The sequence below is a fragment of the Mustelus asterias genome, unplaced genomic scaffold (assembly GCF_964213995.1).
Source record: "Mustelus asterias unplaced genomic scaffold, sMusAst1.hap1.1 HAP1_SCAFFOLD_47, whole genome shotgun sequence".
NCBI lineage: Eukaryota > Metazoa > Chordata > Chondrichthyes > Carcharhiniformes > Triakidae > Mustelus > Mustelus asterias.
Genome location: NW_027590122.1, coordinates 2,071,322 through 2,088,933, shown reverse-complemented (window position 1 = coordinate 2,088,933; position 17,612 = coordinate 2,071,322). Strand labels below are relative to the sequence as shown.

The 17,612-nt window shown below is 47.9% G+C and overlaps 1 protein-coding gene across 1 annotated transcript; it reads left to right on the top strand.

The window, feature by feature from the left end:
- Window positions 1–2,069: 2,069 nt before the first annotated feature.
- Window positions 2,070–17,205, top strand: LOC144483179 (uncharacterized). The gene is made up of 4 exons (XM_078201973.1): window positions 2,070–3,957; window positions 10,985–11,846; window positions 14,712–14,848; window positions 15,701–17,205. Exons 1-4 carry the CDS (start codon window positions 2,070–2,072, stop codon window positions 16,477–16,479), a joined length of 3,666 nt encoding a protein of 1,221 aa, XP_078058099.1. The 3' UTR covers window positions 16,480–17,205.
- The last annotated feature ends 407 nt before the right edge of the window (window positions 17,206–17,612 follow it).

Sequence of the window (17,612 nt, the reverse complement as noted above, 5' to 3'; positions counted from 1 at the left end):
CTCACTAACTGTCCTGGCTGGAGACAATACACATCTCTTTAACCTGTGCTTAACCCTCTCTCCACTCACATTGTCTGTACCTTTAAGACTTGATTACCTGTAAAGACTCACATTCCAACCATTATCTTGTAAATTGAGTTTGTGTCAATATATATGCCCCGTTTATGAACACAAGTCCTACTCACCTGATGAAGGAGCAGTGATCCGAAAGCAAGTGGCTTTTGCTACCAAATAAACCTGTTGGTCTTTAACCTGGTGTTGTGAGACTTCTTATTGGGTTCAGTTCTCCAGCTCCTGTCTGCAGACTGACAATAAAACCAATGGGTCTTATTGGGGGTGTTGGGGCCTCCAGCGGGTGTTTGTGAATCCTCCCCGCCCACCTCCCAGGGTTTCCTTCCTTCCCAGAGATCAGAGTCCTCATTGATTTGAGGCCAAAGTGTAACCTCTTATTTATTGTCCCCCTCCCCCATCCTCTGATGTGAACCATCCTCCAGTGGCTGAGCCAGGATGGGGCCGTTAACCTGGGCCTGTTCCCGGGAGGGAGAAGCCCCGCAGCTGCAAACCAGGGAGCTGACAATGATTCTGAAGGGTTTGCGGATCCACAAAGTGTTTCCAAATCCTCCCAGCCACCGCCTAACGCTGACTCCGCTTCTCCGGGACAAACAAGCGCCAAGGACAGCAATGACACTGCGCATGCTCCACATCACAATGCCCGGGGACTGATTGACGGCAGCTCCGGACCAATAGGAAGAGGGGGCGGGACTGGCCGACCGAGCGGGAGCGGCTGGTCCTCCAACCAATCAGAGTGAATGAAGGCGGGACCTGAAGCATGCGCAGTGCGGGTAATGGCGTCGGAAGGACGGTTTTGACTCGGAAGCGAGATCAATACCAGGTAGAGGGCGGCGCGCGGGGAATGATAAATGTGGCGGGTGGGTGGAGAGGCTTTGTAAACATGTTGTTCAAACCCAGACCCCGGAAATGAACTTCCCGGTTCCCCCCCCTTTGTACCAAATGGAGCGGCAGCTTGTAGTGTTAGACCCGGGCTGACTGCCGCCATTGAGGCTGCATGTGGGAGGCCGGCAGGGATTGTGATCGGAGAGGGAAGCCCTGACGTCACAATGGAATGGGTGAGAGTGTGACATCACAATGGAATGGGTGAGGGTGTGACGTCACAATGGAATGGGTGAGGGTGTGACGTCACAATGGAATGGGTGAGGGTGTGACGTCACAATGGAATGGGTGAGAGTGTGACGTCACAATGGAATGGGTGAGGGTGTGACGTCACAATGGAATGTGATCGGAGAGCGAAGTTTCACTCTGAAGCTCATTGGACAACTTCCGCATTGTGATGCCACGATAGAGCCCTGCCTGAATCAGCCAATAGGAATCACTCTGCTCCGCGGTGATGTCTCCGGGTTCCAGTGCGCAGGCCCGGGCGCGCGGACCCGGGAGCCCCGCCCCCACCCATTGTTCCCCTCCCCCTACACCACATCGAGCCAAGGTTTCCAGGCAACCGGCTGACGGCTCCGGCCAGAGCGAGAAGCCGCTCGGTGATCTCCCCCTCCCCCCGGCCGGGGACTGCAAAATGTGCGAGGGAGAGGGGAAGCTGTGCATATGCGGGGGAGAACCCACCCTCTGAATGAGAGAGGAAAGAATGTTCCATAGAAATTGTCTGTTCTGAATTTCTATCCTGTACTGACACTGATGACTTTTGGAAACTCATTTTACAGGATATTGAAAGAGGAATCACAGGCTGAAATCTCAAATGTCACGTCTCGATCTGACAGAGTCATATTCCTTGGGACCTCAATATCATCGGACTTTGAATCCAGAAGGAGAAATGATTGTCCAGTCTGTCGATTTGAAAAGATTTGAAATGTCAGTGTGAGTGAAAAAGCATCAACACACTGCCACACTTGAGTGAGTGTGTTCCAAAGAGCTTTAACCAGTTCCACAGTCTGAATAAATATCACACCATTCACAGCGGGTGGAGACTGTAATCTTGTTCTGTGTGTGGACGAAGTTTCAACTAATTGTCCACTCAAGAGTGAGGTAAGGACACCTCCACCATGGCGAAACCATGGAAATGTGCGGACTGTGGGAAGGGATACGGAACCCCATCAGAGCTGGAAGCTCATCGGCGCAGCCACACTGGGGAGAGGCCGTTCATCTGCTCTCAATGTGGGAAGGGATTCAGTCAGTTATCCAACCTGCAGAGACACCAGCGAGTTCACACTGGGGAGAGGCCGTTCACCTGCTCTCAGTGTGGGGAGGGATTCACTCAGTCATCCCACCTGCAGAGACACCAGCGAGTTCACACTGGGGAAAGGCCCTTCACCTGCTCTCAGTGTGGGAAGGGATTCACTCGGATATCCAGCCTGCAGAGACACCAGCGAGTTCACACTGGAGAGAGGCCGTTCACTTGCTCTCAGTGTGAGAAGGAATTCACTTATTTATCCACCCTGCAGTCACACCAGCGAGTTCACACTGGGGAGAGGCCGTTCACCTGCTCTCAGTGTGGGGAGGGATTCACTCGGTCATCCCACCTGCAGAGACACCAGCGAGTTCACACTGGAGAGAGGCCGTTCACCTGTTCTCAATGTGGGGAGGGATTCACTCAGTCATCCCACCTGCAGAGACACCAGCGAGTTCACACTGGGGAGAGGCCGTTCACTTGCTCTCAGTGTGAGAAGGAATTCAATAATTTATCCAGCCTGCAGAGACACCAGCGAGTTCACACTGGAGAGAGGCCATTTACCTGCTCTCAGTATGGTAAGAGGTTCACTCAGTTATCCAGCCTGCAGAGACACCAGCAAGCTCACACTGGGGAGAGGCCATTCACCTGCTCTCAGTGTGGGAAGGGATTCATTCAGTTATCCGAGCTGCGGACACACCAGCGAGTTCATACAGGGGAGAGGCCATTCACTTGCTCTCAGTGTGGGGAGGGATTCACTCGGTCATCCAGCCTGCTGACACACCAGCGAATTCACACTGGGGAGAGGCCGTTCACCTGCTCTCAGTGTGGGAAGGGATTCAATCAGTTATCCAACCTGCAGGCACACCAGCGAGTTCACACTGGGGAGAGGCCGTTCACCTGCCCTCAGTGTGGGAAGGGATTCACTCGGTCATCCGACCTGCGGGCACACCAGCGAGTTCACACTGGGGAGAAGCCCCCATTCACCTGCTCTCAGTGTGGGAAGGGATTCACTCGGTCATCCCACCTGCAGAGACATCAGCGAGTTCACACTGGGGAGAGACCGTTCACCTGCTCTCAATGTGAGAAGGGATTCACTCTGTCATCCCACTTGCAGACACATCAGCGAGTTCACACTGGAGACAGACCATTCACCTGCTCTCAGTGTGCGAAGGGATTCATTCAGTTATCCAGCCTGCAGAGACACCAGCGAGTTCACACTGGAGAGAGGCCATTCACCTGCTCTCAGTGTCGGAAGGGATTCACTCAGTTATCCAGCCTGCAGACACACCAGCGAGTTCACACTGGGGAAAGGCCGTTCACCTGCCCTCAGTGTGGGAAGGGATTCACTCGGTTATCCAGCCTGCAGACACACCAGCGAGTTCACACTGGGGAGAGACCATTCACCTGCTCTCAGTGTGGGAAGGGATTCACTCGGTCATCCGACCTGCGGACACACCAGCGAGTTCACACAGGGGAGAAACCATTCACCTGCTCTCAGTGTGGGCAGGGATTCACTCAGTCATCCAGCCTGCGGGCGCACCAGCGAGTCCACACAGGGGAGAGGCCGTTCACCTGCTCTCAGTGTGGGAAGGGATTCACTCAGCTATCCAACCTGCAAACACACCAGCGAGTTCACACGGGGGAGAGGCCGTTCACCTGCTCTCAGTGCGGGCAAGAATTCACTCAGTTATCCAACCTGCAGACGCACGAGCGAGTTCACAATGGGGAGAGGCCGTTCACCTGCTCTGTGTGTGGGAAGGGTTTCAGCGTTTCATCCCGGCTGCTGAGGCACCAGCAAGTTCACGAGTGATTCCAGAGGTTGGATTCTGCTGTTATTGTTCCTGCTCTCAATTACATCCAGGATTGCATTTTGTTCATTCTCACAGTTGGTCAATGGGAAGGGTCAGAGGGTTTCTTTGTGCTGGACTGGCTGGTCTCAGCCTCCAGTGGGCTGATGCTCTTTGAGTCTTTTTGCAAATACCTGGTTTCAAATGTCACAAGGATCACAGAGTGACAGGGTGTTAGGAAGTTTAGAGATATTTAGTCAGAAGAAAACAGAGGTTGGCATTGCAAAGGTACATTTCTGAATGGAGGGCTGTGACAAGTGACATTCCTCAGGGATCAGTGCTGGGACTTTTGCTGTTTGTAATATATATATAAATGATTTGGAGGAAAATGTAACTGGTTTGATTGGTAAGTTTGTGGACAACACAAAGGTTGGTGGAATTGCGGATAGCGATGGGGACTGGCAGAGGATACAGCAGGATATAGATCAGTTGGAGACTTGGGCGAAGAGATGGCAGATGAAGTTTAATCCGGACAAATGTGAGGTAATGCATTTTGGAAGGTCTAATACAGATGGGAAATATACAGTAAATGGCAGAACCCTTAAGAGTATTCATAGGCAGGGGGATCTGGGTGTACAGGTACACAGGTCATTGAAAGTGGCAATGCAGGTGGAGAAGATAATCAAGAAGGCATACGGCATGCGGGCCTTCATTGGCTGGGGCATTGAGTTTAAAAATTGGCAAGTCATGTTGCAGCTTCATAGAACCTTAGTTCGACCGCACTTGGAATCTAGTGTTCAATTCTGGTCACCACACTACCAGAAGAATGTGGAGGCTTTGGAGAGGGTACGGAAAATATTTATCAGGATGTTGCCTGGTGTGGAGGGCATTAGCTATGAGGAGAGTTTGGAGAAACTTGGTCTGTTCTCACTGGAACGACGGAGGTTGAGGGGAGACCTGATAGAAGTCTCCAAGATTATGAGGGGCATGGACAGAGTGGATAGTCAGAAGCTTTTTCCCAGGGTGGAAGAGTCAATTACGAGGGGCATAGGTTTCAGGTGCGAGGGGCAAGGTTTAAAGGAGATGTACAAGGCAGGTTTTTTACACAGAGGGTGGTGGGTGCCTGGAACTTGTTGCCGGGGGAGGTAGTGGAAGCAGATACGATAGTGACTTTTAAGATGTGTCTTGACAAATATATGAATAGCATAGGAATAGAGGGATATGGTCCCCGGAAGGGTAGGGGTTTTAGTTCAGACGGGCAGCATGGTTGCTGCAGGCTTGGAGGGCCAAAGGGCTTGTTTCTGTGCTGTAATTTTCTTTGTTCTTCGTTCTGTTTGGAACATCCCAAATGCCCATCCAATTTCCTTTTTAATTGTTTATTGTCTCCACTTCGTCCACCCTCATAGACAGCGAGTTTCAGGTCATTACCATTCACTGCATCAGAATATTCTTCCTCACATCTCCCCCCTCAATTCCCCCCCCCCACCCCACTGCCCCCCCCCCCCCCCAGCCCCCCACTCCCCCTCCCTTGCATCTCTAACCCAAAACAAGAAATCTGTGTCCCCCCTCGTCCTTGTCCCGTCAGCTAATGGGAACAGCTTTTCTTTGTCCACCTTATCTAAACCTGTCAGAATCTTGTCCACCTCTATCAAATCTCCCCTCAACCTCCTTTGCTCCAAGGAAAACAACCCCAGCCTGACATTGACAATAAAGAACAAACTAACAGAATATGTTAATACCTGAAATCAAATGGGAATGTTTAATTTCTGTTTTAAAGATATTGTGAATGTATTGTCCTGGACAATAAAGGAATTGGAATAACACACCTTGGGTGTGGTTGAATGGAATATGTCAATCTGATATCCACCTGCAGTCCAGTGAAAGTCTGGAATGTGTAGCTGGAAGTCCCTTCCTAACAGCACTGTGGATGTACGTGCACCTCAGGCATTGCAGCAGTTCATGAAGGCACCCTTGGGGTTGGGGTTGACCATGGCCAAGGCAGCTCCATACAGCCACATATTCTGTTATAATTGAAGGACTGCAGATTGAATGTGAGGCATTGGGGGACTGGACTATCTTGACCACATTCCTGTGACTGCCCGGAAACTCTTGTGTCTATTTTAAAGCACAAAGAACAGTACAGCACAGGAACAGGCCCTTCGGCCCTCCAAGCCTGCACCGATCATGTGTTCCTAACGAGACCATCCGTTTGTATCCCTCTATTCCCAGTCTGTTCATGTGGTTATCTAGATAAGTCTTAAATGATCCTAGCATGTCTGCCTCAACCACCTTGCTTGGTAGTGCATTCCAGGCCCCCACCACCCTCTGTGTAAAATACGTCCCCCGCATATCGGTATTGAACCTTGCCCCCCTTATCTTGAACTTGTGACCCCTTGTGTTTGTTCTTTCTGACCTGGGAAAAAGCTTCCAACTGTCCACCCTATCTATGCCCTTCATAATTTTATAAACTTCTATTAGGTCGCCCCTCAACCTCTGTTTTTCCAGGGAGAAAAACCCTAGTTTACTCAATCTCTCCTCATAGCTAATACCCTCCATACCAGGCAACATCCTGGTAAACCTTTTCTGTATTCTCTCCAAAGCCTCCACGTCCTTCTGGTAGTGTGGCGACCAGAACTGGACGCTGTATTCCAAATGTGGCCGAACCAACGTTCTATATAACTGCAACATCATATGCCAACTTTTATACTCTATGCCCCTTCCAATAAAAGCAAGCATGCCATATGCCTACTTCACCACCCTTTCCACCTGTGTTGCCACCTTTAAGGTTCTGTGGACTTGCACATCCAGATCCTTCTGCGTGTCTATACTCCTGATGGTTCTGCAATTTATTGTATAGCTCCCCTCTGCATTAGATCTACCAAAATGCATCACTTCGCATTTATCTGGATTAAATTCCATCTGCCATTTCTCCGCCCAATTTTCCAGCCTATCTATATCCTGCTGTATTCTCTGACAATGTTCATCACTATCCGCAACTCCAGCAATCTTTGTGTCATCCGCAAACTTACTAGTCAGACCAGCTACATCTTCTTCCAAATCATTTATATATATCACAAACAGCAGAGGTCCCAGTACAGAGCCCTGCGGAACACCACTAGTCACAGACCTCCAATCAGAAAAAGACCCCTCCGCTGCTACCCTCTGTCTTCTATGGCCAAGTAAGAAGTTTAACAACACCAGGTTAAAGTCCAACAGGTTTATTTGGGAGCAAAAGCCACACAAGCTTTCGGAGCTCTTAGCCCCTTCTTCAGGTGAGTGGGAATTCTGTTCACAAACAGAGCATATAAAGACACAGACTCAATTTACTTGAATAATGGTTGGAATGCGAATACTTACAACTAATCAAGTCTTTAAGAAACGAAACAATGTGAGTGGAGAGAGCATCAAGACAGGCTAAAAAGATGTGTATTGTCTCCAGACAAGACAGCCAGTGAAACTCTGCAGGTCCACGCAACTGTGGGAGTTACAAATAGTGAGACATGAACCCAATATCCCGGTTGAGGCCGTCCTCGTGTGTGCGGAACTTGGCTATCAGCTTCTGCTCAGCGACTCTGCGCTGTTGTGTGTCGCGAAGGCCGCCTTGGAGAATGCTTACCCGAATATCAGAGGCCGAATGCCCGTGACCGCTGAAGTGCTCCCCAACAGGAAGAGAACAGTCTTACCTGGTGATTGTCGAGCGGTGTTCATTCATCCGTTGTCGCAGCGTCTGCATAGTTTCCCCAATGTACCATGCCTCGGGACATCCTTTCTTGCAGCGTATCAGGTAGACAACGTCTACAACCTGATGCAAGAAAGGATGTCCCGAGGCATGGATCATCAGATCCCCAGAACGTTTGAAACTAGATCCATGCTCACTGCTTCCTGTCCTGGACACAGAGAGCTGGAAATCTCCATGCAGGCTGCGAGACAGATATATGTCTATCTGACTGGACTAACAATGTGTGGAACATACCAACTGGATTCACTTCCTTTCCCTTCAGTTGCTGCAAGTCCCCAATTTCCCCCAGAATGAGAAAAGAAATGGAAAGGGGGAGAAAAGAAAAAGTGTTTTACTCACAGATGTTGGCCTTTTTTAAGGTCAAACCAAATAAACAAACTCAAGTTAAATCAGGACAAAGTAAAAGGGGCAGCTCCCCAAAAGGAGGGGGAGCAGCCCAAACAAAAATCAAACTACAAAGGAAACTTAAAAACATCAAATCATAATGTGACTATTAGGGTCGATAACACATCCCAACCCCTGCGGTGCCCAACGGGGGCGGAAGGCGTCAACCGCACCCATGAACATCGCATGTTCCCTCTCCAGGGACACCTGGCCGCGAACGTAGCCACGGTAGAGGGGCAGACAGTCAGGATGGACGGCCTCCTCGATCGCCTGCTGCCTGGACCTATAAATGGCGCGCTTTGCCAGGCCCAGGACCAGGTTCACGAGGAGGTCGCCATCCTGACCCGCCCCTCTCTGTGTGGGTTTCCTCCGGGTGCTCCGGTTTCCTCCCACAGTCCAAAGATGTGCGGGTTAGGTCGATTGGCTATGCTAAAAAAATTGCCCCTTAGTGTCCTGGGATGCGTAGATTAGAGGGATTAGCGGGTAAAATATGTAGGGATATGGGGGTAGGGCCTGGGTGGGATTGTGGTCGGTGCAGACTCGATGGGCCGAATGGCCTCTTTCTGTGCTGTAGGGTTTCTATGATTCTATTGTCCCTCTGAAGATAGAGGTTCCGAACCGACCCCTGAATCATAACGGACATGCCAAATTTCCTTAGCTTCCTGAGAAAATAGAGGTGTTGGTGGGCTTTCTTAATTGTAGCATTGGCTGGAGGGACCAGGACAGGTTGTTGGTATCTGGTCACCTAGAAACTCAGCTCTCGACCATTTCCACTTCATCCCTGTTGATGTAGACAGGGACATGTCCCCCTCTACGCTTCCTGAAGTCGATGACAATCTCCTTCATTTTGTTGACATTGAGGGAGAGATTATTGTCACCGCACCAGTTCACCAGATTCTCTATCTCATTCCTGTTCTCTGTCTCGTCAGTGTTTGAGAAATGACCCACTGCGGTGGTGTCATCAGCAAACATGAAAATCAAGTTGGGGGGGAATTTGGCCACTCAGTCATAGGTGTATAAGGAGTATAGTAGGGGGCTGAGGACACAGCCTTGTAGGGCACCGGTGTTGAGGATGATTGTGGAGGAGGTGTTGTTGCCTATTCTTACTGATTGCAGTTTGTGTGTTAGGAAGTCTTGGATCCAGTCGTAGAGAGAGGAGCTAAACCCCAGGCCACGGAATTTGGAGATGTGTTTCATAGGAATAATGGTGTTGAAGGCTGAGCTGTAATCAATAAATAGGAGTCTGAAATAGGTGCTTTGTTATCCAGGTGGTTCCAGGGTTGAGTGCAGGGCCAGGGAGATGGTGCCTGCTGTGGACCTGTTGCGGCGGTTGTGAACTGTAGTGGATCCAGGCAGTCTGGGAGGCCGGACTGATTTGTGCCATGACTAACCTTTCAAAGCACTTCATAATGATGGATGCATTAATACATAGAAGATGGACAGAGAAAGGAAAGATTTACAGTGCAGAGATCACAGAGAACAATTGTGTTTCACATGATCCAGAATCAAAATGTTGCTTCTGGGAGAATGAGCTGTGAGTTTCTTTGAGTCTCCCAGATTGCTCCATTTGTTCAGGGGTCAGAGACACACACAGATTCAGCTATTTCTCCCATTTTAAAATTTTTAGAAATAGCTATGAGGATATCAATACATGTTTTCAAAGAAGTATGCAGTGTGAGGTCACAGCCCCCTCACCGATGGAAACCCATTCTTGGAGTTGGCACAGGTGTGTGGTTGGAAGGGCATCGAGGGGGTGAGACCCAGGGTAATGTTCTGGGAACCGAGGTTCAAATCCTGCCACGGCAGGTGGTGGAATTTACATTTCATAAAAGTTTGAATTTGAAAGGCTAATGATGAGCAAAAAACCATTATTGATTCTCATAAAAACCCATTGGGTTCACTAGTGCTGTTTAGGGAAAAACAAATCTGCCATCTTCACCTGGTCTGGCCTACATGTATCTCCAGATCTGCAATGTGGTTGAATCTTAAATTCCCTCTGATATGACACAGCAAGCCTCTCAGTTATACCCAACTAGTATAAAGTTACTAAAAAGGTATGGAAATGGGCAGACCAGGCATGGGCCTTGACACGGGAAACAGCCTTGTCGACCCTGCAAAGTCAGATTTAGAAAATAAATATTTGAACCTGGTTGTAAACAGCCTGCTTCAGCACCAGAGTGGGATGGTGTCAGTGTCCACGGGGTGGAGTTTGTAGCGTGGACTGAAGACAATCCTTTCATGTTTCTCACTCTTTAAATGGAGGAAACTTTTCCTAATCCAGGACAGGATCTCAGTCCAGTCGCGATGCTGTGTGACTTTGAGGTGATGATGTTCACATTCACCTGTGAACCTGGTCTTTCTAAATGGTGGAGGTTGAGGGTTTGGGAGTTTCTGTCTGGTTGTAGATGTATCCACTCCTTCACCTCTTCTCCTCCCACATCTCTTAATCCCGCCCATCCGCTGCCTCTTCACATTGAAGCTCTGGTCTTGTATAGGTTCAGACTGGCTCAAAGGTTCCCTTCCCTGAAGGACATTAGTGAACCAGTTGGGTTTTTATGACAATCCATCAGTTTTCTTGGTCTCTTTTTCCCAGTGCTGGCCCCACAAATGACCAGATTCATTCAGCTCCATTTCACAACCTGCCTTTGTGTTTTTGTGTGTTCTCTCTCACTCTCTTTTTTTCTTTTTTAAATCAATTTCACAGCATATTCAAAGGTGAGGATTTGCAGTCGGAAAACTGAAACCAAACATCACATCAGGATCAGACAGAGTCGCCCAATTTATCGTAATATGCGTATCATTGGATTTTGAACATGGAAGGAAAAAGCACCGCTCACAGTGGGGAGAAACTGTACACGTGTTCCGTGTGTGGACGAGGATTCAGCCGTTTATCTGGCCTGTCAAAACATAAATGCAGTCACAACGGAGAGAAATTGTGGAAATGTGAGTATTGTGGCAAGGGATTCAGTTCCCCATCAGAGCTGGAAATTCATCGACGGTGTCACACTGGGGAGAGACCGTTCACCTGCTCCGAGTGTGGGAAGGGATTCACTCAGTTGTCCCACCTGGTGAGACACCAGCGAATTCACACTGGGGAGAGACCATTCACCTGCTCTGTGTGCAAGGTGGGATTCACTCAGTCAGCCCACCTGGTGTCACACCAGCGAGTTCACACTGGGGAGAGACCATTCACCTGCTCCGAGTGCAAAATGGGATTCACTCAGTCAACCCACCTGGTGTCACACCAGCGAGTTCACACTGGGGAGAGACCATTCACCTGCTCCGAGTGCAAAATGGGATTCACTCAGTCAACCCACCTGGTGACACACCAGCGAGTTCACACTGGGGAGAGACCATTCACCTGCTCCGAGTGTGGGAAGAAATTCAGCCGGTCGTTTCACCTTCTGATTCACCAGCGAATTCACTCTGGAGAGAGACCATTCACCTGCTCTGAGTGTGAGAAGGCATTCATTACATCAACAGAACTGTTGACACACCAGCGGATTCACACTGAGGATAACCCGTTCACCTGCTCCAAATGTGGGAAGAAATTCGCTAACTCTTCGAACCTGATCTGCCATCAACGGATTCACACTGACGAGAGACCTTTTAAATGCCCAGACTGTGGAAAGTGCTTTAAAAGTTTTGGGAACTTGATGACCCATCAACGGGTTCACACTCGAGTCCGTTCGGATGCTTTCACTGTGGGACTGAGTTCAGACAATCATCTCCTCTCACTGTAAACCAGCGAGTTCACACTGGGGAGAAACCATTCATCTGCTTCAAGTGTGGGAAAGGATTCAATCAGTCATCCAACGTGCTGACACACCAGCCAGATTGGAGTTTGCTGTTAATCACATCCAGAACTGAACTATATTTATTGGGGTCTGATGTTAACAATATCCAGTGCAGATTTAGATATTAGTATTCTGGATTTAAAAAATTTTAAAAATCAACTTTGTTTTAATTTTTGAATGACTGCATCTTCATTTGGGAGGCTGGGATTATCCCCGTTTCGAGGGAACTAAGGAATAGACCATAAGCCGTAGGAGCAGCATTCGGCCATTCAGCCTTCATTATAACAATGATCTCATTGTGATTCCTGCTGGTCGGGAAATGTGCGATATTAATGCCAGTCTGTCTTTCTTTAATTATCTTCAATCCCAGTCCTCTGGTTACTGACCCGCATCAGTGGAACAGTTTCTCCCGACCTGCTCTATCAAACCATCCGTCCCCACCCCGATAATCTTGAACAGATCCATGAAATCTCCATTTCAGCTTCTTTGTTCCAAAGGGAACAAATTTGGGGGAGGCGATGCCTAATGGTATTATCGATAGACTATTAATCCAGAATCCCAGCTAATGTTCTGGGGACCTGGATTCGAATCCACATTTTGAAAAAGATGAATAGTGTCTGTGGTACCTGCTGGATGTGGTGCAGCACATTTCCCAGGACATTGGAGCAGTAATGAATGAGGCCAGGATGACAGAGTCAAAACAACATTATATTCTTTATGCTTGAAACCTGTCTTAGAATTCTCTTCATTAACTGGACCATCAATGTGAGGGGAATTAGCATCTTCTGTAATTCCAGAACCAAGAGACACTGATTACCCAGGGATGTTGTTCTGTAATTTACACTATCCCCCAGCAGGGCTCTTCACCCAGGCTGACAAGAGGCAGCTCAGTGTTCGTGATTTGTCATTGCTGCTGTTCCAGATGTTGTTCAACGTAGACTCAAGTTTAGAGAAAGGAGTGGAAATGGGTAATCAGAACTCTCACAGTCCCTGGAGGGTAATGGTTACTTAAATTTCTCAAACATTGTGGTTTGTAAAGACACTGTTATTTCATCTCCAGTATTAGTCAGAATGGGCTGTATTCTCCACGTGATAGGGCTGGAATTATCTGTGTGGGTGTGTGTCTATGAATGAAGATGTCTGTCTGGTTGTGGGTGTGTCTCTATGTTTGCCCATTTCTGTGTAAGAGACGGGGAGAGAGAGTGTGTTTGGATCTCTGTGTTTGGATATCTTTATGTGCTGCTCCTTCTTAGGTGGTTTGTCTCAAAGGTTCCTCTCTGGGTGATTTGAACAGAATCATTCAGAGATTCTTCATCCTGGGTGAATCCACAGGCTGACCGTGTGCTGTGTAAAACCTGACATCCACACCACCAGACCCCACTTTTCCTGGAACAACATAAAGTGTTTGCTGCTTTCCTGATCCTTCCTTTTCCCTCCCTTTTCAATTATATCACTTCTCATTGTTGTGAATTTCAGAGAGGACAGACTCATCCCACTGAATGCCCTCCAAGGACAACCGCCTCATCTCAGGAATCAATCCAGTGAAATTTAGTTGCACAAAGACAGTGAGCAAATAGAACAAAGACCAAAAGAGGGAAATAGATAGAGACAAAGACTGTTCGAGTGAAAGAGACTGAGTGAGATTTACAGTCATAGTCATACAGTGCAGAAAACACCCTTCGACCCATCGAGTCTGCACCACCAATAGCTACCACTAACTCCCATGCTAATCCCATTTTCCAGCACTTGTCCCATATCCTTATCTGAATGCTATAATATTTCAAGTGCTCATCCAAATACTTTTTAAAGGTTGTTACGTTTCCAGCCTCCACTACCTTCCCAGGCAGTTTATTCCAGATTCCCACCACCCTCTGATTTTTTTTTTCTCAACTTCCCTCTGAATCTCTTGCCAGGTACCCTAAAACTATGTCCCCTCATGATTGACCCCTCAACCAAGGGTTCTACTCACCCGGTCCATATCCTTCATGATCTTATTCACCACAGTCATGTCCCCCTCAGCCTTTTCTGCTCTAAACACTCTAAACCTATCCAGTCTCCTTATAGCTCAAATGTTCCATCCCAGGCAACATCCTGGTGAATCTCCTCTGTACCCCCTCCAGTGCAATCACATCCTTCCTATAGTGAGGTGACAAGAACTGCACACAATCCTCCAGCTGTGGACTAACCAACATTCTGTACAGCTCCAACATTATCTCTTTGTTCTTATACTGTATGCCACGACTGATAAAAGCAAGTGTCTCATATGCCTTCTTATCTATTCTATTCAGCTGCTCTGTTACCTTAAGTGAATAAGTACCCCAAGATCCCCATCTGCTCCTCTGATTTTACCTCGTGTCCTTCCATTCATTCATTATTTCTTTGTCTTGTTACTTATTCCAAAGTGCATTACTTCGCACTTATCAAGATTAAATACCATATTTTTTTTATTAATTTGTGGGACATGGGCGTCGCTCACTGGCCATCCCTAGTTGCCCTTGAGAAGGTGGTGGTGAGCTACCTTCTTGAATCGCTGCAGTATATGTGCTGTGGGTTTACCTACAATGCGGTTCGGGAGGGAATTCCAGGATTTTGACCCAGTGACTGTGAAGGAATGGTGATATATTTCGAAGTCTATCACTGTTCTGCCCATGTGACCAACCCAACTATGTCGTGCTGCAACCTACAACAGAGTGGGGTAGACTCTAAAAGGACCCTGGGTCTCTGGAATACTCGTCCAGTAACAATCCCACCATGCACATTGGTAGATGTATCAATTTATTTAATAATTTTATATATTAACCCTGTAGTTCTGATCGTAATTGGATGACAAAGCACAATTTTGTGTTGAACATTATCTCCTTCCTATGGCGGTGCTCTTACCCAGCATTCGCAGCGAGAGAGAATGTGCCGTATTGTCACAATAGCAGCCGCTTGCGCAGGCGCAGTACCTGATTCTGAGTGGAGCATGCGCTGTGCGGATTCGGACTGGCCCATGCGCAGTGTGGGTGCTGGAGCTGCAGGGAGGCAGGGAAGTGAGTGCAGAGGCTTCAGAAACAGCCAGTGGAGGAGGCCTCAAACCCAGAATAAGGAACCCCCGGGCCCGAGTTTGCACCGACCCGGGGGGTAATTGCAGCACCTCTACAATCGGGGAGGTGGTGGTAATATCAGTGACACAGCCTAATGTTCTGGGGACAGGGGTTCAAGTCCCATCATGGAGCTGGGGGGGTTTAAATAGAATTCACAAAACGCTGGAAAATCTGGAATATAATTTCACTTGAGTAACCATTACAGCTGTGAACAATTTAAAAAACCCATCCTGTTTATTCATGGGAATCTGCTGTCTTTCCATAGACTTGTCAACATGCGATTCAGTCTCTAACTGCCCTCCTCAGGGGCAGGAAATAAATTCTGGTCTTGGCAATAAAACCCACATCACATGAAATAGTGAAGGAGAAACACTGATAGACTTGGGTTAATGGCTGTCATCTTTCTCGGGGGCAGGACACAGGCACGGTTATCACTGTCCCTGTGAGAAAATGTGAATTTCTATCCTGGACTGACATTGATGGATTTTGGAGTCTCCTTTTCCAGAGGGTGAGAAGGGGAGGATTTACACACAGTAAACTCAAACCAAGAGAAATATTTGCTTCAATTTTTAACTTTGGACTTTTTTTTTACAGGATATTAGAAGTGCAGGAGTGGAAGGGAGAAAACTCAAACCAAACGTCGCATCAGGATCTGACGCTATCGCCTAAATTAGTGTAATCTGAATATCATTGGGTTTCAAACATGGAAGGGGAAAGCACGGTTAACAGTGGAGAGAAACCGTACACGTGTTCTGTGTGTGGACGAACATTCAGCCGATCATCTGGCCTGTTGAAACATAAATGCAGTCACAACAGGGAGAAACAATGGAAATGTGGAGACTGTGGGAAGAGATTCAGATTTCCATCTGAACTGAAAACTCATCGACACAATCACACTGGAGAGAGACCATTCACCTGCTCTGAGTGTGGGAAGGGATTCACTACCTCATCCATCTTGTTGACACACCGGCGAGTTCACACTGGGGAGAGACCGTTCACCTGCTCCAAGTGTGGGATGGGATTCATTTGTTCATCCCATCTGCTGAAACACCGGTGGGTTCACACTGGGGAGAGGCCATTCAACTGTCATGAGTGTGGGAAGGGATTTGCTACCTCATCAATCCTGCTGACACACCAGAGAGTTCACACTAGAGAGAGACCATTCAGATGCTCTGAGTGTGGGAAGGGATTCCCTACCTCTTCTATCCTGCTGAAACACCAGCGAGTTCACATTGGAGAGAGGACGTTCACCTGCTCTGATTGTGGGAAGGGATTCACTGATTCATCCGACCTGCTGAAACACCAGAGAATTCATAATGGGGAGAGGCCATTTATCTGCTTCGAGTGTGGGAAGAGATTCAGTCAATCATCCAACCTGGTAAAGCACCAGCAAATTCACACTGGGGACAGGCCATTCACCTGCTCCGTGTGTGGGAAGGGATTCACTCAGTCACCTCACCTGCTGAAACACCAGCGTGTTCACGAGTGACTGCAAGGACCGGATTTTGCTCTTAATCACGTCAAGGTCCTGACTATTTTCATTGGTGTCTGTTTCTGCTGATAAATCCTAGCCCAGTTGGAAGGTTTATATTTTGGGTGGAACTTAAATACACAAGCTTTATGTTCAACACAGTGTGATGAATGCTTTTAATACCTCAAACATGTTAGTTCCATTTGAAGGGCTTCCCCCTCTCCCGTCTCCTCCATCCTCACCTCCAACAAGTGTGAGGAGCTCATGGAGCTTCTTTGTCACCAAGATTGAGACAATCTGATCAGCTGCCTCTGCTCCTTCCCTCTCTTCCATTCGCCCACCGGGCCAAACTGTCTTTAAATTTCCTTCTGGCCTGACTCCTGAACTCATAAATACAAACAGGAAGTGCTGTAAAAACACAGCGGGTCTGACAGCATCTCTGGCGAGAGAAACAGATTTAATGTTTTGGGAGGCACGGTAGCACAGTGGTTAGCACTGCTGCTTCACAGCGCCAGGGACCCAGATTTGATTCCCATCTGAGTGTTTAACACACCCACAAGACAACGGAGCTGTTACATTATTTCTGCTGTGAAATGAGAACCATTATTATTACTCTCCATCCTTTTCAGAAATCCCCATCTTGTAAAGAACTGTTCCCACAAGATTTTAGCTGTAATTTATGCATAATTTTTATGCATAAAGAGTTTCAATCCACCAGGTAAATATATCTACCACTACAAGGTTATTCTGGTCCCCTCTTTTTACTGTGGGTTGCGGACCTGCAAACTCAATCTGCAATATTTCCCATTGGGACTTTTCAATTCACAGGTCTGGATTAACTTCGAATCAGATGATATAGAAACATAGAAACTAGAAGCAGGAGTAGGCCATTCGGCCCTTCGAGCCTGCTCCACCATTCATTTTGATCATGGCTGATTATCGAGTTCAATATCCTGATTCAACCCCCCCTCCCCCGCCATATCCCATGATCCCGTTAGTCCCTCGAGCTATATCTAAATTCTTCTTGAAATCAGACAAGTTTTTGCCTCAACTACATTTGGTGGTAGTGAATTCCGCACACTCACCACTCTCTGGCTGAAGAGATTTCTCCTCATCTCAGTTCTAAAAGGTTTACCCCATTATCTTCAAAC